Raw genomic sequence first — 20,521 nt, forward strand, 5'->3', positions numbered from 1 at the left:
AGCCATCCTAATGAGTGTGAAGTGATATCTCACTGGTTTTCATTTGCTTGTTTCTGATGATTAGTGGTGCTGAGCATCTTTTCATATGCTTTTGGTTGTTTGTATATCATCTTTGGAGAAATGTCTGTTCAAGTCCTTGCCCAGTTTTTAATCAGGTTATTTGATTTGTTGTTATTGAGTTATAGGAGTCTTTTATGTGTTCTAGATATTTTTATTCTTGATTGTGTCTTAGTGCACAAAAGTTTTAAAGTTTTATATAGTCCCACATGTCTTTTTTCTTTTGTTGCCTGTCATATCTAAGAAATCACTGCCAAGACTAATGTCTTGAAGCTTTTCTCTGTTTTTTTTCCTATAAGTTTTATAGTTTGGGGTCTTACGTTAGATCTTTAAAACAGTTTGGGTTTATTTTTGTATATAGTGTAAGATAACGGACCAGTTTCCTTCTTTTGCCTGTGGGTATCCAGTTTTCCCAAGATTATTTGTGGAAGAGACTGTCCTTTCCCCATTCATTGATTGGTCTTGGCACTGTGTCAAGGATCATTTGACCATGTATGCAAGGGTTTATTTCTGGGTTCTCTATTCTTTTCCATTGGTCTACCTGTCTGTCTTTATGCCAGCAGCATACTTTTGATTACTGTTTGGAAATAAGTTTTTGAAATCAGGAAGTGTGAGATCTCCAATGTTGTTCTTTTTCAAGATTATCTTGGTTATAAGTGGTCCCTTGAGATTCCATAAGAACTTTAGGATGAATTTTTCTATTTTGTCAAAAAAAGTCATTGGTTTTTTTAAAGGAATTGCATTGAATCTGCAGATCACTTTGGGTAGTATTGACATTTTAACATTAGGTCTTCCAACCTAAGAACGTGGAATGTCTTTCCATTTATTACATCTTCTTAAATTTCTTTCAGCAATGTTTTGTAGTTTTCATCATGCAAGTCTTTCACTTCCTTCCTTAGTTAATTCCTAAGTGTTTTATTCTTTTTGAAGCTATTAATAATGCAATCATTTTCTCTATTTACTTTTTAGATTGTTCATTGTTAGTGTATAGAAACAAAACTGATTTTTGTATGTTGATTTTTTTTTTTTTTTTTTTTTTTTGCGGTACGCGGGCCTCACCGTTATGGCCTCTCCCGTCGCGGAGCACAGGCGCTGGACGCGCAGGCTCAGCGGCCATGGCTCACGAGCCTAGCTGCTCCGCGGCATGTGGGATCTTCCCGGACCAGGGCACAAACCCGTGTCCCCTGCATTGGCAGGCGGACTCCCAACTACTGCGCCACCAGGGAAGCCCTGTATGTTGATTTTGTATTCTGCTACTTTGCCAAATTTGTTTATTCTAACACTTTTTTTTTTGGTGAATATTTAGGGATTTCTGTGTGTAAGATATATCATTTGAAAACATAATTTTACTTCTTCCCTTCCAATTTGGATGAATTTAGTTTCTTTTTCTTGCCTTATTACTGTAGCTAGAGTTTCCAATCCTGTGTTAAATAGAAGTGGGGAATGCAGGCATTCTTATCTTATTCCTGGTCTTGGAGGAAAATCAGTCTTTCACCATTAGGTATGATGTTAGCTGTTAGTTTTTCATATATATGGCAAATCTATTGTTCTTTATTTCTACTTGGAATATGGAAACCACTGCTTAATATGTCAGTCATCCACAGGCCAGAAATCATGTGTCATGGTGAAACAATAGAAGCATTTTTTAAAATGTGATTTTTCAAGTGATTTTTGACTAAATTATTTTGTAGAATATGGATGGAGATTCTGGGTTCTGTTGTCTTCCTCTGAGAAGTATTGATTCTTGTTTCAGCAAGCAGTTGTTACTGAATGATCATTTTGAACTCTTATATAGTTTTATGTTTTATTAATGTCCATCTGTGGAAAATCTAAGGTGTGTGTTAAGTCCCCTAAGGTGGCAGGATTTAGCCTCCAAACTCTGTCTCCTCTGTGGCTTTTTCAAACTCTGTCTCCTCTGTGGCTTTTTAGGTGGGTTTACAGCAGGTCTTGTTCTAGGACATGGCCCTTAGTCTCAAGGGAAAGCTCTTCTGGTATCTCAGCTGAATGCCAGGGTTATTTAAGGAGGTGTTTATGGGGCCTCTAAATTCTGGCAGTCTTGGAACTTCACTGTCCTCAGCACTGCTTTTTTCCCCTAGCACTGATCAACCTTCTAGTAGCTGTTTTCTCAGTTTCATAGCAGCTGCTATTTGGTAAGCCTTAGGTGGTCTTGCTCTGCGTGTGTATAGCCCGTCCACGCTCTGGACACTCCTGTGTAGACTTCTGGAGGCCCCTTCCTGCGTAGTTTTCTACTGTTCAATGCCCTTAATTCTGATTTCTGCCTACTGTATTTTGCTTTGACTCCAACTCTCTCTGCCAGGTCTGGAAATGTTCCTAGACAGCTGGGTAGTGATAGGGCTCACTGTGAGTTTTTCTTGTCCGTTTTCTGTTGTCTGAAAGTTACTAACCTCATATATATTGTCCACTTTTATAGTTACTTACAGTAAGAAGGGCTAGTCTAGGGCCTCACTTATTCCAGCCTAACTGGAAGAGAGTCTTTTGGAAACTTCACAAATGATTCTAAAGTTCTTAAAAATACACCAGAAAATGAATAGAGAAATCCTGAAAAAGAGTAAGGGAAATGTGATGTAAGTCAGAGTAACTTTTACAGGTATTAAATGTGTTATAAAGCTATAGGATTTAAAACATTATGGTACTGGTATAGATATATATCGTTGGGGAAGGCCTCCTAGAATTTACTATGTGGTAGTGGTGGCTTCTCGATCAGTGAGGAAAAGATGGCTTACTTAAGAAGATTATTTTAGAATATAAACAGACTAACCATTTGGAAAACAATGAAGCTAAATCATTCCCTCAGTACTTCATCATAACTGATTCCATATGGAATCAAGATTAAACATTATATTGAAATAAAAGCAATACTACCAAAAAGAAGAGAGTAAAATTTTTTATTTCTTAGTCTTGGAATGGTAGAAGTCTCTGTAAAAATACATATTATTTTCTGTATTACAAAGGACACCATCAAAAAAATAATGGTTTCAACCAACAGTGAAAAAAATTAGTTGTGATATTTCAGATCATGTCACACTAATCTTACTGATCAAAAAGAAACTAGTTTGGACTAGTTTTATTAGCAAGATAAACTATATCAATGAGCAGTTAACAGAAGAAATATAAATGACTAATGAATAGGGAAGGGTGCTCAATATGTCATTTAAATAAATGCAGATAGTAATGATGCCACTGGACACAGTAGATTGACAGAAATCAGAAAAGGTTATTATTATCCAGTATTGGAGAGCATGGGGGAAATATACATTGTCATTTACTATTTATGCAGTATAGCTTAACAGAAAACCTTTGGATCCACAGTATCTCTCATAAGCAAAAGTGAGCATGTACTCTGATCCAGTATGACAGGGTGGTTCCACAAATTATTGTTTATCCATTGATTCTGAGGATACCTTGCAGTACTTAGGCTGCTTTATGGGCCCAATTTCAGACTTACAGAGTCAGATTTTTTGTGGGTCACTTAGGCATATTTCTTAAATAATTTCTCCTCATGTTTCTCTTACATATTTAAAGAACCATGGATTTATCCAAAAAGAATACAAAGTCTGCAAATATAAGTGCTTGTATGTTTGATAGAATATTGAGAAAACAATTACATAAATAATGATGCTAAATCAGTCTGATAAAATAGAATGTGGTCTTCACATGGAATGTGCTCTGTATGTGGAGACAAAATTATATGATAAATGAAAAAAACAAGTCACAGAACATAATGCATAAGCATGATTATGTGATTAGGGAAAATGTGTATGCATACAGAATGTCTGAGAGGATATACAAATTTTTTTGAGATATAATTGATTTACAGTATTATATGTTTCAGATGTACAACATAGTGATTCACAGTTTTTAAAGGTTATTCTCCCTTTATCGTTATTGTAAAATATCGCTTGTTTTCCCTGTGCTGTACAATAAATATGTCCTTGTAGCTTATACATTTATATGTAGTAGTTTGTATCTCTCACTATCCCTACCCCTGTCTGGTGCCCACCCACTTCTCTCTCTCCACTGGTAACTACTAGTTCGTTCTCTGTATTTGGGAGTCTGTTTCTTTTTTGTAATATTCATTAGTTCTATTTTTTAGATTCCTCATGTAAGTGATATCATACACTGCTTGCCATTTGCTGACTTATTTCACTAAGCATAATACTTTCTAATACTCTCCATGTCCATCCATGTTGATGCAAAATGGCAAAATTTCATTCTTTTTTTATTGACTGAATAGTATTCCATTAGAGGATATACAAATTTAATAGGGGTTGTTTCTGGAGGGATGGACTTACCTTTTTGTTTTATGACTTTCTTATATAGCTTCTTTGCTTTTATTTTTCCATGAGCAGATTTTATTGTTTTTTTCTTTTTTATTGAGCACATTTTATAATACCAATTCAAGGGAAATCAAGAAGCTTGTATTTTTAGAAGTGTATTTGATAATGAAGTATATTTTGACACTAGGTTAGGTAAATTTCAGTTAGTTGAAACTTTGTTTGGCTAGAGAATATTTTAAATTGGGCTTATGGGAGGCTTCAGTGTTTTGAATTGAAGCTATATTTATTATACAGTATATTTTCTTGAAACAAACACTGTTTTGTTTTGACAGTATATTGCTTTTTCTGAGTTGAGTATTCATAATATTAATGCTTTTCTTTTAAGAACCCTCAACAACTAGTACTGCTTCAAATTATCCAGATGTATTAACAAGGCCTTCTCTTCATCGGAGCCATCTGAATTTCTCCATGTTGGAATCTCCTGCGTTACACTGTCAGCCCTCCACATCTTCGGCATTCCCAATTGGCAGTTCTGGATTTTCCCTCGTAAAGGAAATTAAAGATTCTACCTCTCAGCATGATGATGATAACATCTCAACCACCAGTGGTTTTTCTTCAAGAGCTTCTGATAAAGGTATTCTTGGCATTTGGTAGTATATAATTTTGGTAGTAAAAATAAATTTCCTGGGATAATTTTTTCTAACTTGGTTGTCATTTTCAATTTATAACAATACAGGCCTTGTAATTAGTGGCATTACTATGAATTGCATATTTTTCTTTCAGATATAGCTGTTTCAAAGAACACTTCAGTGCCACCTCTGTGGTCCCCAGAGGCTGAACGTTCTCATTCACTCTCACAGCACACTGCCACCAGCTCAAAAAAACCAGCATTCAACTTGTCTGTCTTTGGAACACTTTCTCCTGTGAGTACCAATTTGATGTGATTTAACCATGTTAGTTTTGAGTGTTTATTGCTTATAATTTATCATTATGTTTTTGTGCAGTCACTTGGGAATTCTTCAGTTCTTAAAACAAGTCAGCTTGGAGATTCTCCTTTTTACCCTGGAAAAACGACCTATGGTGGGGCAGCAGCTGCTGTAAGACAGTCTAAACTACAAAACACACCCTATCAGGTTGGTTTGAATAGGAGGAGGATTTGTAACCATTTTTTTTTAATAATCAATAAGTAACTTGGCACTCAAATAGAGTTTTGGTTTAGTTATTCTTTGGTGAACTGATAGAACTCTGGATTACATTCTTTTCATTTAGGGGTTATATTAATATTATTTGAGACCTAAGGGAACATTTTATACATTATTTGTGATTTATTTATTCATTCATTCACTCATTCATTCATTCATTCATTCATTTATGGCTGTGTTGGGTTTTTGTTGCTGCACGCGGGCTTTCTCTAGTTGCGGTATGTGGACTTCTCTTGTTGCGGAACATGGGTTCTATGTGCGTGGGCTTCAGTAGTTGCAGCACGTGGCCTCAGTAATTGTGGCATGTGGGCCCTAGAGTGCGCGGGTTTCTGTAGTTGTGGAATGCAGGCTCAGTAGTTGTGGCTTGCGGGCTCTAGAGTGCAGGCTCAGTAGTTGTGGTGCATGGGCTTAGGTGCTCTGTGGCATGTGGGATCTTCCCCAGCCAGGGATCGAACCTGTGTCTGCCGCATTGGCAGGTGGATTCTTTTTTTTAAATTTATGTATTTTTTGGCTGCGTTTGGTCTTTGTTGCTGAGCGCGGGCTTTTTCTAGTTGCGGCGAGTGGGGGCTACTCTTCGTTGCGGTGCACGGGCTTCCCACTGCGGTGGCTTCTCTTGTTGCAGAGCATGGGCTCTAGGCACGCGGGCTCAGTAGTTGTGACTCGCAGGCTCTAGAGTGCAGGCTCTGTAGTTGTGGCGCACAGGCTTAGATGCTCCATGGCATGTGGGATCTTCCCAGACCAGGGCTCAAACCTGTGTTGCCTGCATTATTAGCAGGCAGATCCTTAACCACTGCACCACCAGGGAAGTCTGTGTGTGTGTGTGTGTGTGTTTTAGGAAGTATGATGATTAATTCCTTTTTTAAAAAATTGAGGTATAATTTACATGTAAAATTTACCCTTTCCACAGTATTTGAATTTTAACTAAACACATACAGTTGAGTAACCACTTCTGCAATCAAAATACTGAATAAACATTTCCTTCACCCCAGAATATTACGTTGTGTATCTCTGTAGTCAGCCCTTCTTCCTACTTCTCTTCTTTTTCTTTTTTTTTTTCTTTTCTATGCCTCACTCTCTCCCTTCGGCTCTTTCCGCGGCCCTTCGGGAGAGCCGTCTGCCTCTCTCCTCGAGTCGCCGCCTCCACCTCCCAGTTCCCCCTCCCACCTCGCCCTTCCTTCCGCCTCAGCCTCTTGGCACGTCCGGTCCCGAGCCGCCATTTTGTGTGAACTTCTGACTGCGGCGGGGGCTGGGAAGCCGGGGCACCAGGGGCGGGCAGGCAGACAGACAGTCGGCCTGTCTCTGCGGCCCGTTTCCTTTTCCTAAATTCCTTTTTTTTTTTTTAAATCGCCCTCGCTCTCTCTCCTCTTTTCCCTTCCCCCCTCGCTTGCTCCATTGCGTGCGGCCCGCGCTAATTACACCGAACCACCCACCAGTGTCCGTGTCCCCCGGGTCTCCCACCCCCGGGCCCGCAGCGGTGTGTGTGTGGGGGTGCTCTCGCCCTGATGAGGACCCCGCGCCTGTGAGCGAGTGACCCCAGGGGCGGGCTGCGGAGAAAGCAGGCGGTGAGCGGCCCGCTGAGGCCTAGGCCGCGCAGCCTAACGCGGAGGTCGGTGCACCCTTCTTCCTACTTCTACCTCTTGGCAACCACTGATCTGTTTTCTTTCCCTGTAGTTTTGTTTTTTCCCAGGATGTCATAAACTTAATCACATACTGTGTAGTTTTCTGAATGTGGCTTATTTAGCTTAGCATAATGTATTTAAGATCAGTCTCTGTATTTGCATATATCAATAGTTCCTTTTTATTGCTGAGTTATTGTTTATCTGCTCACCAGTGAAAGGATGCTTGGGTTGTTTCTAATTTTTGTCCATTGTGAATAAAGCTGCTGTAAACATTAATTTTCATTTCTCTTGGGTAAATACCTAGAAGTTGGACTGCTGAGTCAGATGGTCAATATACATTAATTTTATAATAAACCATGAAAGTGTTTTCCAAAGTGGCTGCTACCACTTTGCATTCTCACCAGTGTTATAAGTGTGTTCTGGTCAGCATTTTTTATCATCAGTGTTTTGTTTATTTCAGGCATTCTAGTAGGCATGTAGTGATAACTCCAACTCACCGTGGTTTTGCATTTCCCTAATGATTAAATGATGTTGGGCATCATCATGTGCTTATTTACCATCAGTATATCTTAGGTGAAGTACCTAATTCAAATCTTACTGCCCATTAAAAAAAAATCGAAAAACATTTTTCACTGAGTTATAATTAATATAGAATATTAGTTTTAGATGTGCAACATAGTGATTTGATATTTTTATACATTATGAAACAACTGCATTAAGACCAGTTACCATCCATCACCATACAAAGTTGTTAAAATATTACTGACTATATTCCCTGTGTGTACATTACATCCCTGTGACTTATTTATTTTATAGCTGAAGTGTACACCTATGAATCCCCTTCACCTATTTTGTCTGTCCCTTTTGCCCATTTTTAAAAAAATTTTTTTCTTATTAGTGAGTTTTGAGAGTTCATTATTCAGGATGTAAGTCCTTTATTAGGTATATGTTTTGCAAATATTTTCTCCCATTCTCTGGCTTGTCTGAACAATATCTTGTCAAGAGAAGTTTTTACTTTTGATGACATTCAGCATATTTTTTCTTCCTTTTATGGTTCATGCTTTTGGTATCATATCTAAGAAATTTTTGCCTAACCCAAGGTCACAGAGGCTTTCTTCTGTTTTCTTTTAGAAGCTTTATAGTTTTAGGTTTTAATTTAGATCTGTGATTCATTTTGAGGTAAAATGTTTGTGTGTGGTATGAGGTGTGGATCAAGATTCATTTTTTTAACATACAGGTTTTCATTTTTTCTATTCCTGTTTGTTGATAAGACTGTTTTCTCCATTGAATTGCCTTTGCACCTTTTATGAAAATCAATTGACCATATATGTGGCTCTATTTCTGGACTTTGTGTTCTTTTCCATTGATGTGTGTGTGTGTCCGCGTGCACGTATATATATATATATACACCTATCTTTTGTCAACACTGTCCTTTTGTCTTGATTACTATACCTTTACATTAAGTCTTGAAATCAAGTAATCTGAGTCTTCCAAACCCCCCTGTCCCCGCCCAAGATTGTTTTGGCTTTCCTAGTTCCTTTATTTTTTCATAATTTTAGAATTACCTTATCAGTTTCCACAAATCTGCTGGGATTCTGATTGTGATTGCATTGAATCTAAAGATCAATTTGGGGAGAATATGCATCTTAACAAAATGGAGTCTTCCAGTCAGTGAACACAGTATGTCTCTCCATTATATAGGTCTTTTTATTTCTTTCATCAGCGTTTTGTAGTATTCACCACGCAGACCTTGCACATATTTTGTTGGATGTATACCTAAGTATTTTATGTTATTTGGTGTTAGTCAACAATAAATAGCCCAAATAGTCTATTCAGTAAATTGAATTCATAGTTAAAGTACTTTCCACCAAAGAAAACTTCAAGCCCAGATAGCTTCCCTGGCAAATTCTACCAAACATTTAAGAAAAAAATAATACCAATTTTATACAGACTTTTCCATACAATAGGAAGGCATACTTCCCAACACATTTATGAGGCCAACATTACCCTGATATGAAACCGGACAAAGACATTACAAGAACTCTACAAACCAGTATTTCTCTTGAATTACCTACACAAGGCACCCAGTATATATAAAAAGGATACTACGTTATGATCAAGTGGGGTTTATCCTGGGAATGCAAGGTTGGCTCAACATTTGAAAATTAACGTGATCTACCATGGAAACAAACTAAAGAATAAAAACTGAATGAACATCTCCACAGATACATAAAACACATTTGACAAAATCGAACATCCATTCATGATAAAAATTTTCAGTGACCTGGGAATAGATGGGAACCTACTCAACCTGATAAATTTTGTCTACGGAAAATCTTCGGCTAGCATCGTACTCATGGTGAAAGCTTAGTATTTTCTTCCTAAGATCAGGAAGAGAACAAGGATGTCTGCTGTCACCGCTACTGATCAGTGTTGTGCTGCAAGACCTAGCCGCAGCAAGAATACAGAGATACAAGGCGCCCTGATTAGAAAGGAAGAAGTAAAAATGACTCCTGTTCATAGACAACGTGCTTATCTACATAGAAAACCTTAAGAAACGCCAAAAAAAAAGTGGTCAGAACTTACAGATGAGTTTAGCGAGGTCACAGAATAAAAGTCAACATACAAAATCAGCTGTATTTACATACATATATTAACAGAACAATTGGAAATTGATTGATTTTTTAAAAACATCAATTTAAGGTAAATTGCATCATTCTGTGCTTTGTCCCAAGAGTTACTTGATCATAAAAGTCCAGTTTCATGTATATGTTGTCATGGTGCTTACATTACAGGTTTTGACCTTTTAAAGGTGGAGGTGTAATAATACTTTAAGCCTGTAGGCTTTTGGTACTTTTGGAGAGGGAGATCCATTTGAAGATGACAATCCATGATATAGAAGTGACACAAAACAAGTATATATGAAGATTGTGTCTTGTCCTTAGGAGTAGTTTCTTTCCTAAGTAGAGGATGCTTCTATATGTAATTGACAGTAATTATGAGTCTTATTTCTGAGTGTGTTGTTCATGAAGGGCAATATTTTGTTACTTAAAGTGTTAACTGGATGTTGGAGTTACACAGGGAGTTTTTTCTAGAGCTTAAACTGGATCATATTATGCGGCGAGCCGCTTTTGACCAGCAGAATGACGAATCACCACACGCTAGATTCTTCTCGCATCACACTTTATTGGAGTACAGCTTGGTTTCAGGTGGATGGAAGGAAGACCCCGAGCCTTGTTCACACTGGCTTTTTATAATGCACCATACCCTGTGGCAACCTGTGGTTGGCTGGTTAACTCAACAAGATATGTGCTGTTCACAATTTATTGGATGCAATTCTGATCCTTTATTAGCATATTGGCTCGTCGTGGCGCATGTGTGGCACATAGCCTTTGGGCTACTCCCTGATAACCGTTATCTGTGACATGGCAGAACAACGGCTTCCCACATCATTACTCTTTTTCACAAAATTTTTACAGTTAAAATAGTTCAGCGTGTATTAGAAGATGAAGCATGCCTGTGATTCATGGAATAGTCCAAGTCAGAGTATATTTCTGCTACTTCCTCCTCTGTTCCTTGTATCAAATCCTATACTTTTTAATGCTGAGTCTTGACATACCCTTAGAATTCTTGTCAGCATGAGCTTCCAACTGTTCATCATTGATATTTGGGGTTAAATCTATTTCCTATTCCTTTCCTAGGGCGTTAGAGCTGGGAGGTATATTAAAGATTCTCTTATTCAGTTCCATTTTATTGATTTGTGAATTGAGGCCCTGAGAGGCCAGTGACCAGCAGAATCCAATGACAGACTGTATGTTTTCCCCGAGGATTTTAATGTTACCTCATGTTTGCCAAAGCCTCTGGCCTGAACAGCAGTCCTAAACAGTGCACCAAGTTCTTAATAAAACTAACGTAGAATATTGCAGCTACTCTGAAAATAAAATGAATATTGGTATCAGAGAAACTTATTTAAAGTAGTTATTTTGATTCAAGTTTTCAGATATTATGAGCTATTTGTAGAAACTGAGTTATATTTTGATTGTGAGCATATATATTTTTTATATTAAGCATTTCCAGACTACATTTGTGGTAGTCACTTGGATGTTTTGTGGTAGTCACTTGGCTATTGGAATGTTATAATGCGTTCATGACAAAAGGAAGTGTTTCTGTTAGAATTTGTAAACATTGCTTGTGTGTTAAAGGGTACATGTTTATTCTTTAGAAGGATTTTTCCTTAACTCCAGTTTTAAGAACGTTTAAAAGTCATTTATTAAGAAATAGCCTGAGTATTTAAAATTTTTCTTATATTAAAATTTGAGAAACAAGTCAGTTTAAAATTTTTAATTTCCATTTCAATAAAAGTTTACAGTCTTGTTTAGCTATCTTGGATGTTACTATAGTTAGAAGTCATTTAATACCAAAAATAATTAATACTAATGCAGTTCTCATTAGTGTTTTTTGATTTAAATATCAGGGATAAATTGATCCAGGTGATACTATAACATTTTACCAGTTGTCTCATTTTTCACATTTAACATAGCTGACTGGTCTTTAGAGTAGCATGTGCTATTTTATCATTTTTATCTGATTGTAAAAGTAATTTCTCAGAGAATTGAATTTTCAATAAAGGCATAAAGAAAAAACGTTGAACATGAGCTTAATGATACCACCCAGAGATAAGTTGCTGTTAACAGTTAATCCTATTTCACTTCTCACATTCATCCTATTTTGTAAATATTTTCATTGCCTGAAATATGTGCTTTAGAGTTTATGGTTCCAACAAATAACTCAAGGTTTACATTATAGGCACCAGTCAGAAGACAGATGAAAGCTAAGCAACTGAACGCACAGTCCTATGGTGTGACTAGTTCAACAGCTCGGAGGATATTGCAGTCTTTAGAGAAGATGTCAAGCCCTCTAGTGGTAAATTTTTTAAATCACAAATTCAGGAGTGTAACAGAATTTGAGTTTAGTGAAAAATCTTAATTTTGTTATTTCACCATTAACAGGATGCAAAAAGAATTCCATCTGTTTTTTCTTCTCCTCTGAATTCCGTAAGTTGACTTTTAAATCTTTTTAGGAGGTAATATTTTTATATATTGGTGATGAGAGTCATATTTTTTCAAAGTTTCCCATCTATTCTAATAGTGTTTTATTTTTTCAGCCTCTTGATAGGAGTGGGATAGATACCACCACAAATTTTCAGGCCAGAAGGGAAAAGGTAAGACTTCTTTAGCATTTATCTAAGGTATTGGCAGTTTTGTTGTATTTATTTATTTATTTTGCATTACGCGGGCCTCTCACTGTTGTGGCCTCTCCCGTTGCGGAGCACAGGCTCCAGGACGCGCAGGCTCAGCGGCCATGGCTCTTTGATTTAAATATCAGGGATAAATTGATCCAGGTGATACTATAACTTGGGCCTAGCTGCTCCACGGCACGTGGGATCTTCCCGGACCGGGGCACGAACCTGTGTCCCCTGCATCGGCAGGCGGAGTCTCAACCACTGCGCCACCAGGGAGGCCCTGTATTTATTTTTAAGTTGGGAAATATACAAATTGACTTTAATTGGTAGTCATTAGGGAACATATTTGAAAAAATAGATTTTTTACTTGGACGTTGTAGCCTCTTGTGAGGGCCTTACCACATGCTGTATATGTAGTAGATGCTCAGTGAATATTTCTTGGTTATTTGGCATTTCCATCTTCAGTATCCTGGCAGTCTTTTTTTTTTTTTTAACATTTAAAAAATTTTTTGGGGGGTATAGGTGATTTACAATGTTTCGTTAGTTTCAGGTGTATAGCAAAGTGAATCAGTTATACATATGTCCACTCATTTTTTAGATTCTTTTCCCATATAGGCCATTACAGAGTATAGAGTAGAGTTCCCTGTGCTATACAGTAGGTTCTTATTAGTTATCTATTTTATATATTCCTGTCAGCCTTTATGAGTGACTCTTACCTTTTAATAAATGAAAGTAGGAGTGAATGGAGTTTGATGTTTTTATTAATTAGAAGTTCAGTGAACTAAAGCCCTCATTGAACATAGTTATCTTTGTAAATTTTCCTCATAAACAAACATTATGTCAAATTTGTTATGTGTGATGGGATTTCTAGTTGGCATATCTTCCGTCAGTCAGCCAATGTACTGTTCCAAGATAGCAGAGCTAATAAAAAATATAATATAGATTATACATTGATAACCTTTTTTAGTGTATTCTATTTGGTTAAAATTAGCTTTGGACGTTACTGTGGGGAAAAAAAAAGCTTGATAGTTAGAGTTAAAGAGGTATATTTTTTGTCAGTTATATTTGTGGCTAGTTAAATATCCTTCAGGGGAAGCAGATTCCCAGATCATTACTTGTGAAAGCAGTTATTATGATACCAAGTTCCCCCAGCAGTAATTGATTAAAATTATCATAAATCTCTGAATGAATTGTGGTAACTATATTCAATATATTGGTAAATTATAATATTGTTACTGAAATTCTGAAAGCTTAATTGAGTTTTTTCTTGGGATAGCATTGCTTCTCAGTTTTCCGTAGTACCCAGACATTTGTAATAAGGCAAGAGAGAATTCATTATTGGCTGCTGTGATGGGATTAATTTAAGCCATTAACTGCTTTTCTCAGACTCACTTATATCAGATTGCTTAAAAAGACGTAAAATTTAAAAATTGTGCCATAAGAGAAGTTCTCATCAATAAAAATTTTATTAATGGTTGAGTATAGTATCAGTAAAATTTTGGTAATGGGTGCTACGAAGTATAAAGACCAGAATACAGTATTGTAGTTCAGGTTTTACGGTTGTAATCAGAACAGTCTACAAAACAGACTTGTTCATTGAATTATAGGATCAGCACATTTGTGATGAGGATTTAGGGAAGAGCTAGTAACTATACAGGGGCTTTGCCCTGGAAACCAGTGTTGTTCACAGCTGCTGCTGGGTGAAAGGACTGTATTCATAGTATTAGTCTTCGGACAGAGTAGAAGCTCTTGGCTTTATAGTCGTCTTACGCCAACAGGATTTTTACTGTGTTTCAGTGTACCAAAAGAATGTTGACAAAACACTTGTGTACTTAGATAATGAAGTCAGTTCATCTTAAGATTTGGAATTCTTCACAGTGCTTTACTAATTAGACTTAAATTTTACGAGTTTTGATTTGGTTTTTAAATAACAATGGAAGAAAATTTACTTGGAGAGAGATTTGCTCATTTTTTAGCAATTAAGATATTTTCATAGCTAGTTAAAAAACACAGCTGAAGAGAATGTAGATAGTAATTTGGGGAAAATGTGGCAAAATCAGTTTTATGTTTGAATAATATGTATGTTTATCAGTTTTATGTATGAATCAGTTCATATGTTTGAAATTCATCTTGTAAAAGATTATTCAAAATGCTCTGCAATAGTTTCCATTTTGTGTGTGTCACATGTGTGTGAAAAGGCATTAAGTCTAGAATAAAATAGTCTGTGAAACTGTTTTGAAATTATATGTGTATATGTAGGTATATGTCTAAATAAATAAGTACATACATAAATAATATAAATACCCCTACACACCCTTGGTTCTTTACTTTCAGTTTTTCCTCCTAGTATTTGTTTGCACCCACTGGGTATTTCTCTAGGAAGTACTCATAGTCTCTGGGTTACATTAGCTGTTGTCAAATAATTTTTAGATATGCATTGCTGATATATGAAAATAAAAGTTTGTCTTTTGATTTCTGCCTGTCTGTAAGGTGGACTCTCAACACCCCCCTGTTCAGAGACTCATGACCCCAAAGCCAGTTTCCATAGCAGCAAATCGAACTGTTTATTTTAAACCATCTCTGACCCCATCTGGTGAATTAAGGAAGACTAATCAAAGAATAGATAAAAAGCACAGTGTGAGTATGTGTTTATTTTCACTAGTCTTTGAATATCGATTAAAATGAATAAGAATAAGTAAAGTACCAGTAACTTACTACTGCAGTCTAGCAACTAGATAATGCATAAAGTTTGTGAATTAGTGATGATTACGAATTGGTATGGCTTTAAATGGTTGGCACCTTGGTCAAATCCTAAATTAGTGTTTACTAGTAAACACTAGTATATATTCATTGTTTAGATTAAATAATTTTGCCACACTAGCTTTATTTGTGTGTTTTGTTAATGTGATTGAACTATTTGAAAATAAATTTTAGATACCATGACTGTTCACCCCAAACTACTTTGGTATAGATCTCCTATGTTGTCATGTCTAAGCAAATTACTGTCAGTTCCTTCCTAATATTATCTAATATGTAGTTCATATTCATATGTTATTTATAGCTGTTTGGGGTTTTTTTGTTTGTTTTGCCATACCATGCATCTTGTGGGATCTTAGTTCCCCAACCAGAGATTGAACCCAGGGCCCAGGCAGTGAAAGCACAGAGTCCTAACCACTGGACTGCAAGGGAATTAATTCCCTATGGCTGCTTTTGAGCCAGAATCCAAACAGGTTTCACATATTACTTTTGGTTTTGTCTTTCTAGACCTCAAATCTTCATGCTCACCACATTGTTTTTGTTTTTAAATAACTTCCTTATTGAGGTATAATTCACATACCTTGCCATTCACCTATTAAAGTTTACAGTTCAGTGGTTTTAGTACATTCACAGTTGTTCATCTACCACTACAGTCAATTTTAGAACATTTTCATCACCATCCCCTCCCCCTCACCCAAATCTCACATCCGTTAGTAGTCACTTTCCACCTCTACCCCTCAAGCCCTAGGCAACCACTAATCTGTCTCTATAGGTTTGCTTATCTGGACATTTCATATAAATGAAATCTTAAAATAAGTGGTCCTTGGTGTTTGGCTTATTTCACTTATGTTTTTGAGGTTCACATCATATATTAGAACTTCAGTCCTTTTTATGGCTGAATAATACTTCATTGTTTGGATATACCATGTTTATCCATTCATCAGTTGAGGGACATTTGGGTTGTTTTCACTTTTTAACTGTAATGAATAAATACTGCTGTGAACTTTTGTGTGCAAGTTTTTTGTGGACATAGGTATTCGTTTCTCTTGGGTCTTATAGCTTGGAGTAGAATTGTTAGGCACATTGGTATTTGAAAAGGCCAGGTCAGTTCTTATATGATGTGTCTCGTATCCTGGGTTTGTCTGTTTTCCTGTGTCATTTAAGTAAGGTGTATTTTTTTGTATTTACATAACATCTTCCTATTTGTGCCTTTGTTTATGTTTAATTTCACTCAATCTTCATTACTCAATTTCTTTAAAATTTTCAAACTAAAGTTGAAAGAATAGTACAATATTTACCCATTTCCTTTAACTTGACTCACCAATCTTTAACATTTTGTTATATTTGCTTTATCAAACTTTAAAAAAATGATTTGAGCATAATTTTGGACTTGCAAGAAAAATCTTAAGAGCTCCACATTTTACTACATTTCCTTCATGTTTTTCTGTGTTTTCTACAAACACATAACTGCAGAACAATTACTCAAACCAGAAAGAAACTTGACATCGGTACAGTACTATTATTTACAGATTTTATTTAGATGCCAGTTGTCCCAAAAGAAAGAAAATGCAAGATCATGTCTTGCACTTAGTTGTCATATCTCTTTATCTCATTTAGTCTAGAACAGGTTTTTTATTTGTTTGTTTTTTAGTATTTCATAACATTTGATAGTTCTGAAGAGTAAAGTAAGCTGCGTGTTCGACGTCTCCTCATGATTAGACTCCAGTGTGGTACTTTTGGTAGTAATACCACAGAATAGAGTCTGAACTCTTCTCAGTGTGTCGTATTAGGAGGCACGCTCTACCAGCTTGTCCCACTCCTGACACTGTGATAACTAGTTAAGGTGGCGTCAGTGGGGTTTCTTCACTGTGAAGTTACTATTTTACCTTTCGTAATTAATAAGATAACTTTTAGAGGATAAGTATCTTTTTCACTCACCAGTGTTAGCATTATTGATGATATTTGCCTGAATCTATTATTTGTAGATGCCAAATGGTGGTTTTCTAATTACACTATTTCTTCTACCTTTATGAAGTTGGTTTTCTACTGTAGGAAGTTTTCTTTTCTCATTTTTGTGTGTATTTCTCTATTTAAGTCAGCGTGAATTCTTCATAAGATTATAATCTTTTATTAGCATTATTTATTTTGATGCTCATATTATCCCATATTTGGCCTTTGAACTGGCTCCTGTGTGTCCTTTTAATATTTCCCCATCATTTTTCAAGCACTTAGTTTCTTTTTGATACTATAAAACAACCCAGGCTCATCTTGTGAGTTTTCAGCCCCAGCCCTGTAATCAGCCATTTCTCCAAGGAACCCTGATTCCTTTAGATAGAGGAACTCTTAAGTTGCAGAGAATCATTTCAAAAGGAATATCCTTGTAAATTTGATTGCACATTTAATAGGCCATAATGAGAGATAAGTAAAAGTATTTTTGTGGTTGGTAAGTGTATTAAATTTGTACACTGCTGTTTTGTTGAAAGGACAGTTTGTGCTTAGTGACAGTTTATGTGTATAATCACACTGTAGCTCTTGGTCATCATTCAGGAGACAGGGTATAGGTTGCAGATTTTAGGATTCACTAACTAAAAAATCATCAAATTCCTGATTCCAAATATTAAAATTCACAGATAGAAGGGTGGTGTTAAGAAAATTAAATAAGCAAGCATGTAAATACATTGTGTTTATTCTTTCCTAGACTGGATATGAAAAAAATATGACACCAGGACAAAATAGAGAACAGCGAGAAAGGTAATGTCATCTTTATAGTGAAGCTTCTTTATACTTATTTGTAAGGTCTGTATTTGATTTGTATCTGCCTTTTTGAAGATTAAGAAGGTTAAAAAAACAGAAACCACACACACACACAAATCTGTCAGCTTTTAAAATGACATTCAGCTGAACATTTATTTTCTCAGTTGTTAGCAGTTCTAATTTTTTGGTGTTCAATTAAGTTAACAAGTTATGGACCAGAGTAATACATCATTGGTTTTAATTTTCTTTTTCTTTGCCTAGCGGCTTTTCTTACCCAGATTTCAGTGTGTCTGCAGCCAATGGTTTGTCTTCTGGAGTAGGTGGTGGAGGTGGGAAGATGAGGCGAGAGAGGACGCGCTTTGTGGCATCTGAACCTCAAGAAGAGGAGGTAGGGTTGTACTCTTTTTTTTTTTTTTTTTTTAAACATCTTTAGGGTTGTACTCTTAATGTGTTCTGAAGCATCGTAATACCTTGAAGTTTATTATTAAAAGCTTTGGTGTGGTGGTGAGGGGGAGACCTGGAGGTCCCCTGGAGGGGTGCGGTTTGGGGAGACACAGCACAAGAATAATCTGCCATTGAAACAGTTACTTAAAAGCGTGTGTGTGTATGTGAAGCTGTCAGGCTTTTTTTTTTTTTTTTTTTTTTTTTTTTAATTTTTGGCTGCGTTGGGTCTTTGTTGCTGCGCGGGCTTTCTCTAGTTGCGGTGAGCAAGGGCTACTCTTCATTGCAGTGCGCTGGCTTCTCATTGTGGTGACTTCTCATTGTGGTGGCTTCTCTTGTTGTGGAGCATGGACTCTAGGCGTGCGGGCTTCGGTAGTTGTGGCATGCGGGCTCAGTAGTTGTGGCTTGCGGGCTCTAGAGTGCAGGCTCAGTAGTTGTGGTGCACGGGCTTAGTTGCTCCATGGCATGTGGGGTCTTGGTTTCCCCAACCAGGGATCAAACTGGCATCCCCTGCATTGCAAGATGGATTCTTAACCACTGGACCACCAGGGAAGTCTGGAGAAATGTTTCCACCTGTGTAACCCAAACCCCTATCAAGCTGTCAAACATTTACATCACTCCAGAAAGTTCACTCATACACCTTCCCTGTCAGTGCCCATTGCCTCCTGCCCCAGGGACAGTCACTATTCTCATTTGTTCCATCATATATATATGGTTTTGCTGGTTCTAGAACTTCATATTGATAGTTAGTATGTATTCTTTTGTTCCTGACTATTGTGAATAAAGCTGCTGTGAACATTCTTGAACCTTCTTGTAGACATAGTTATTTCTCTTAAGGTAAATACTTCGAAGTGGAGTTATGAGGTTATATGATATGAATTTAACTTTTTAAGTAACTGACAAACTGTTTTCCCCAAAGTGATTGTAACATTTTACACTCCCACCAGCAATGTGGGGCTTTTCTTAATCAGATACTCTTTTATCAGTAGTTGACTGTCATCCTTTAAATTTTAGCCATTCTGCTTTGTGTATGATGGTGTCTCGTAATTTTAATTTGCCTTTCCCTCTTGCTTAATAATGTGTTCTTCTTTATGTGTTTATTGGCCATAATATCTTCCTTTGTGAAGTGTCAGTTAGCTCTTTTGCTCTTTTAAAAATTGGATTGTCTTACTATCATCGAGTTGTAGGAACTCTATAAATTCTAGACCCAAGTACTTTGTCATATACGTGTCTTACAAATATTTTCTCCCAGTTTGGCTTGCCTAATCCTTTTCTTAACAGTATTCTTTGATAAGCAGATGTTCTAACTTTGTGAAGTCTGAACTTAACCATTTTTTCCCATTATTTTTACTGTTCTTTGTGTCCTAAGAAACCTATCCCCAGGCTGCCAAAAAAGTCTCCTATGTTTTCTTCTAGGAGATTTATAGTACTGCTTTTATGTTTTTCCTAGTTTCCTTTTTGATTCCTTATATGATCTGTGGATTATTAAGAAGTGGATTTAGTCGTGATTTTAATGTTTTGAAATGTATTGAGACTTGTTTTGTAGCCCAGCACATGGTCTGCTTGATGAGTCTTGACGAATGTATATTCTGCGGTTGTTGGGTATAGTGTTCTCTAGATATCAGTTAGATAAGATGACTGATAGCATTTCTAAGATCTTTGTTCTTGCTGAATTTTGGAGGGAGTGGGGTGGGGAGATGTCTGTACTGTATTGTTGAGATATGAGTTAAAATTGTCAACTTTTATTTTGTGAATTTATCTTTTTCCCATTTATAATGTCAATTTTTGCTTACTTATTTTGAGGCCCTCATTGGTGCATACACCTTATATCTATTGTGGCTTCTCAGTGATTTGCCCCTTTTAATATTACTAAATGTCCTTTAAAAAAATCTTTGGAAATATTCTTTGTTTTGAAACCTGCTTTAGCCGGTGTTTAATAAAGCCAGCCACTTTATTACTGGAATTAGCCTTCTCATGTTTACTAACTGCAGGTTATATCTTTTTCCGTCCATTTACTTTCAATCTGTGCCTTTTCGTTTAACATAAGTCTCTTATAGACAGCATATAATTGAGTCTTGTCCTTTTATCTATTTTCTGCCTTTTAATTGGAATGTTTACTTATATTATTGGTACGGTTGGATTATGGTCTAC

At 36.5% G+C, this 20,521-nt stretch overlaps 1 protein-coding gene across 8 annotated transcripts in view; it reads left to right on the plus strand.

Annotated features, from left to right (window-relative positions):
- Positions 1–20,521, plus strand: part of NUP153 (nucleoporin 153) — an 81,969-nt gene that overhangs the window by 25,074 nt on the left and 36,374 nt on the right. For all 8 annotated transcript variants that reach the window (XM_032650402.1, XM_032650401.1, XM_032650403.1 and 5 more), the window contains 9 exons: positions 4,741–4,989; positions 5,139–5,278; positions 5,360–5,488; positions 11,983–12,099; positions 12,186–12,230; positions 12,341–12,397; positions 14,909–15,055; positions 17,874–17,926; positions 18,191–18,317. In XM_032650402.1, coding sequence (XP_032506293.1) covers positions 4,741–4,989; positions 5,139–5,278; positions 5,360–5,488; positions 11,983–12,099; positions 12,186–12,230; positions 12,341–12,397; positions 14,909–15,055; positions 17,874–17,926; positions 18,191–18,317 — 1,064 coding nt within the window. The remainder of the gene's footprint in view (positions 1–4,740; positions 4,990–5,138; positions 5,279–5,359; positions 5,489–11,982; positions 12,100–12,185; positions 12,231–12,340; positions 12,398–14,908; positions 15,056–17,873; positions 17,927–18,190; positions 18,318–20,521) is intronic.

Source organism: Phocoena sinus, chromosome 11 (assembly GCF_008692025.1).
Source record: "Phocoena sinus isolate mPhoSin1 chromosome 11, mPhoSin1.pri, whole genome shotgun sequence".
Taxonomy (NCBI): Eukaryota; Metazoa; Chordata; class Mammalia; order Artiodactyla; family Phocoenidae; genus Phocoena; species Phocoena sinus.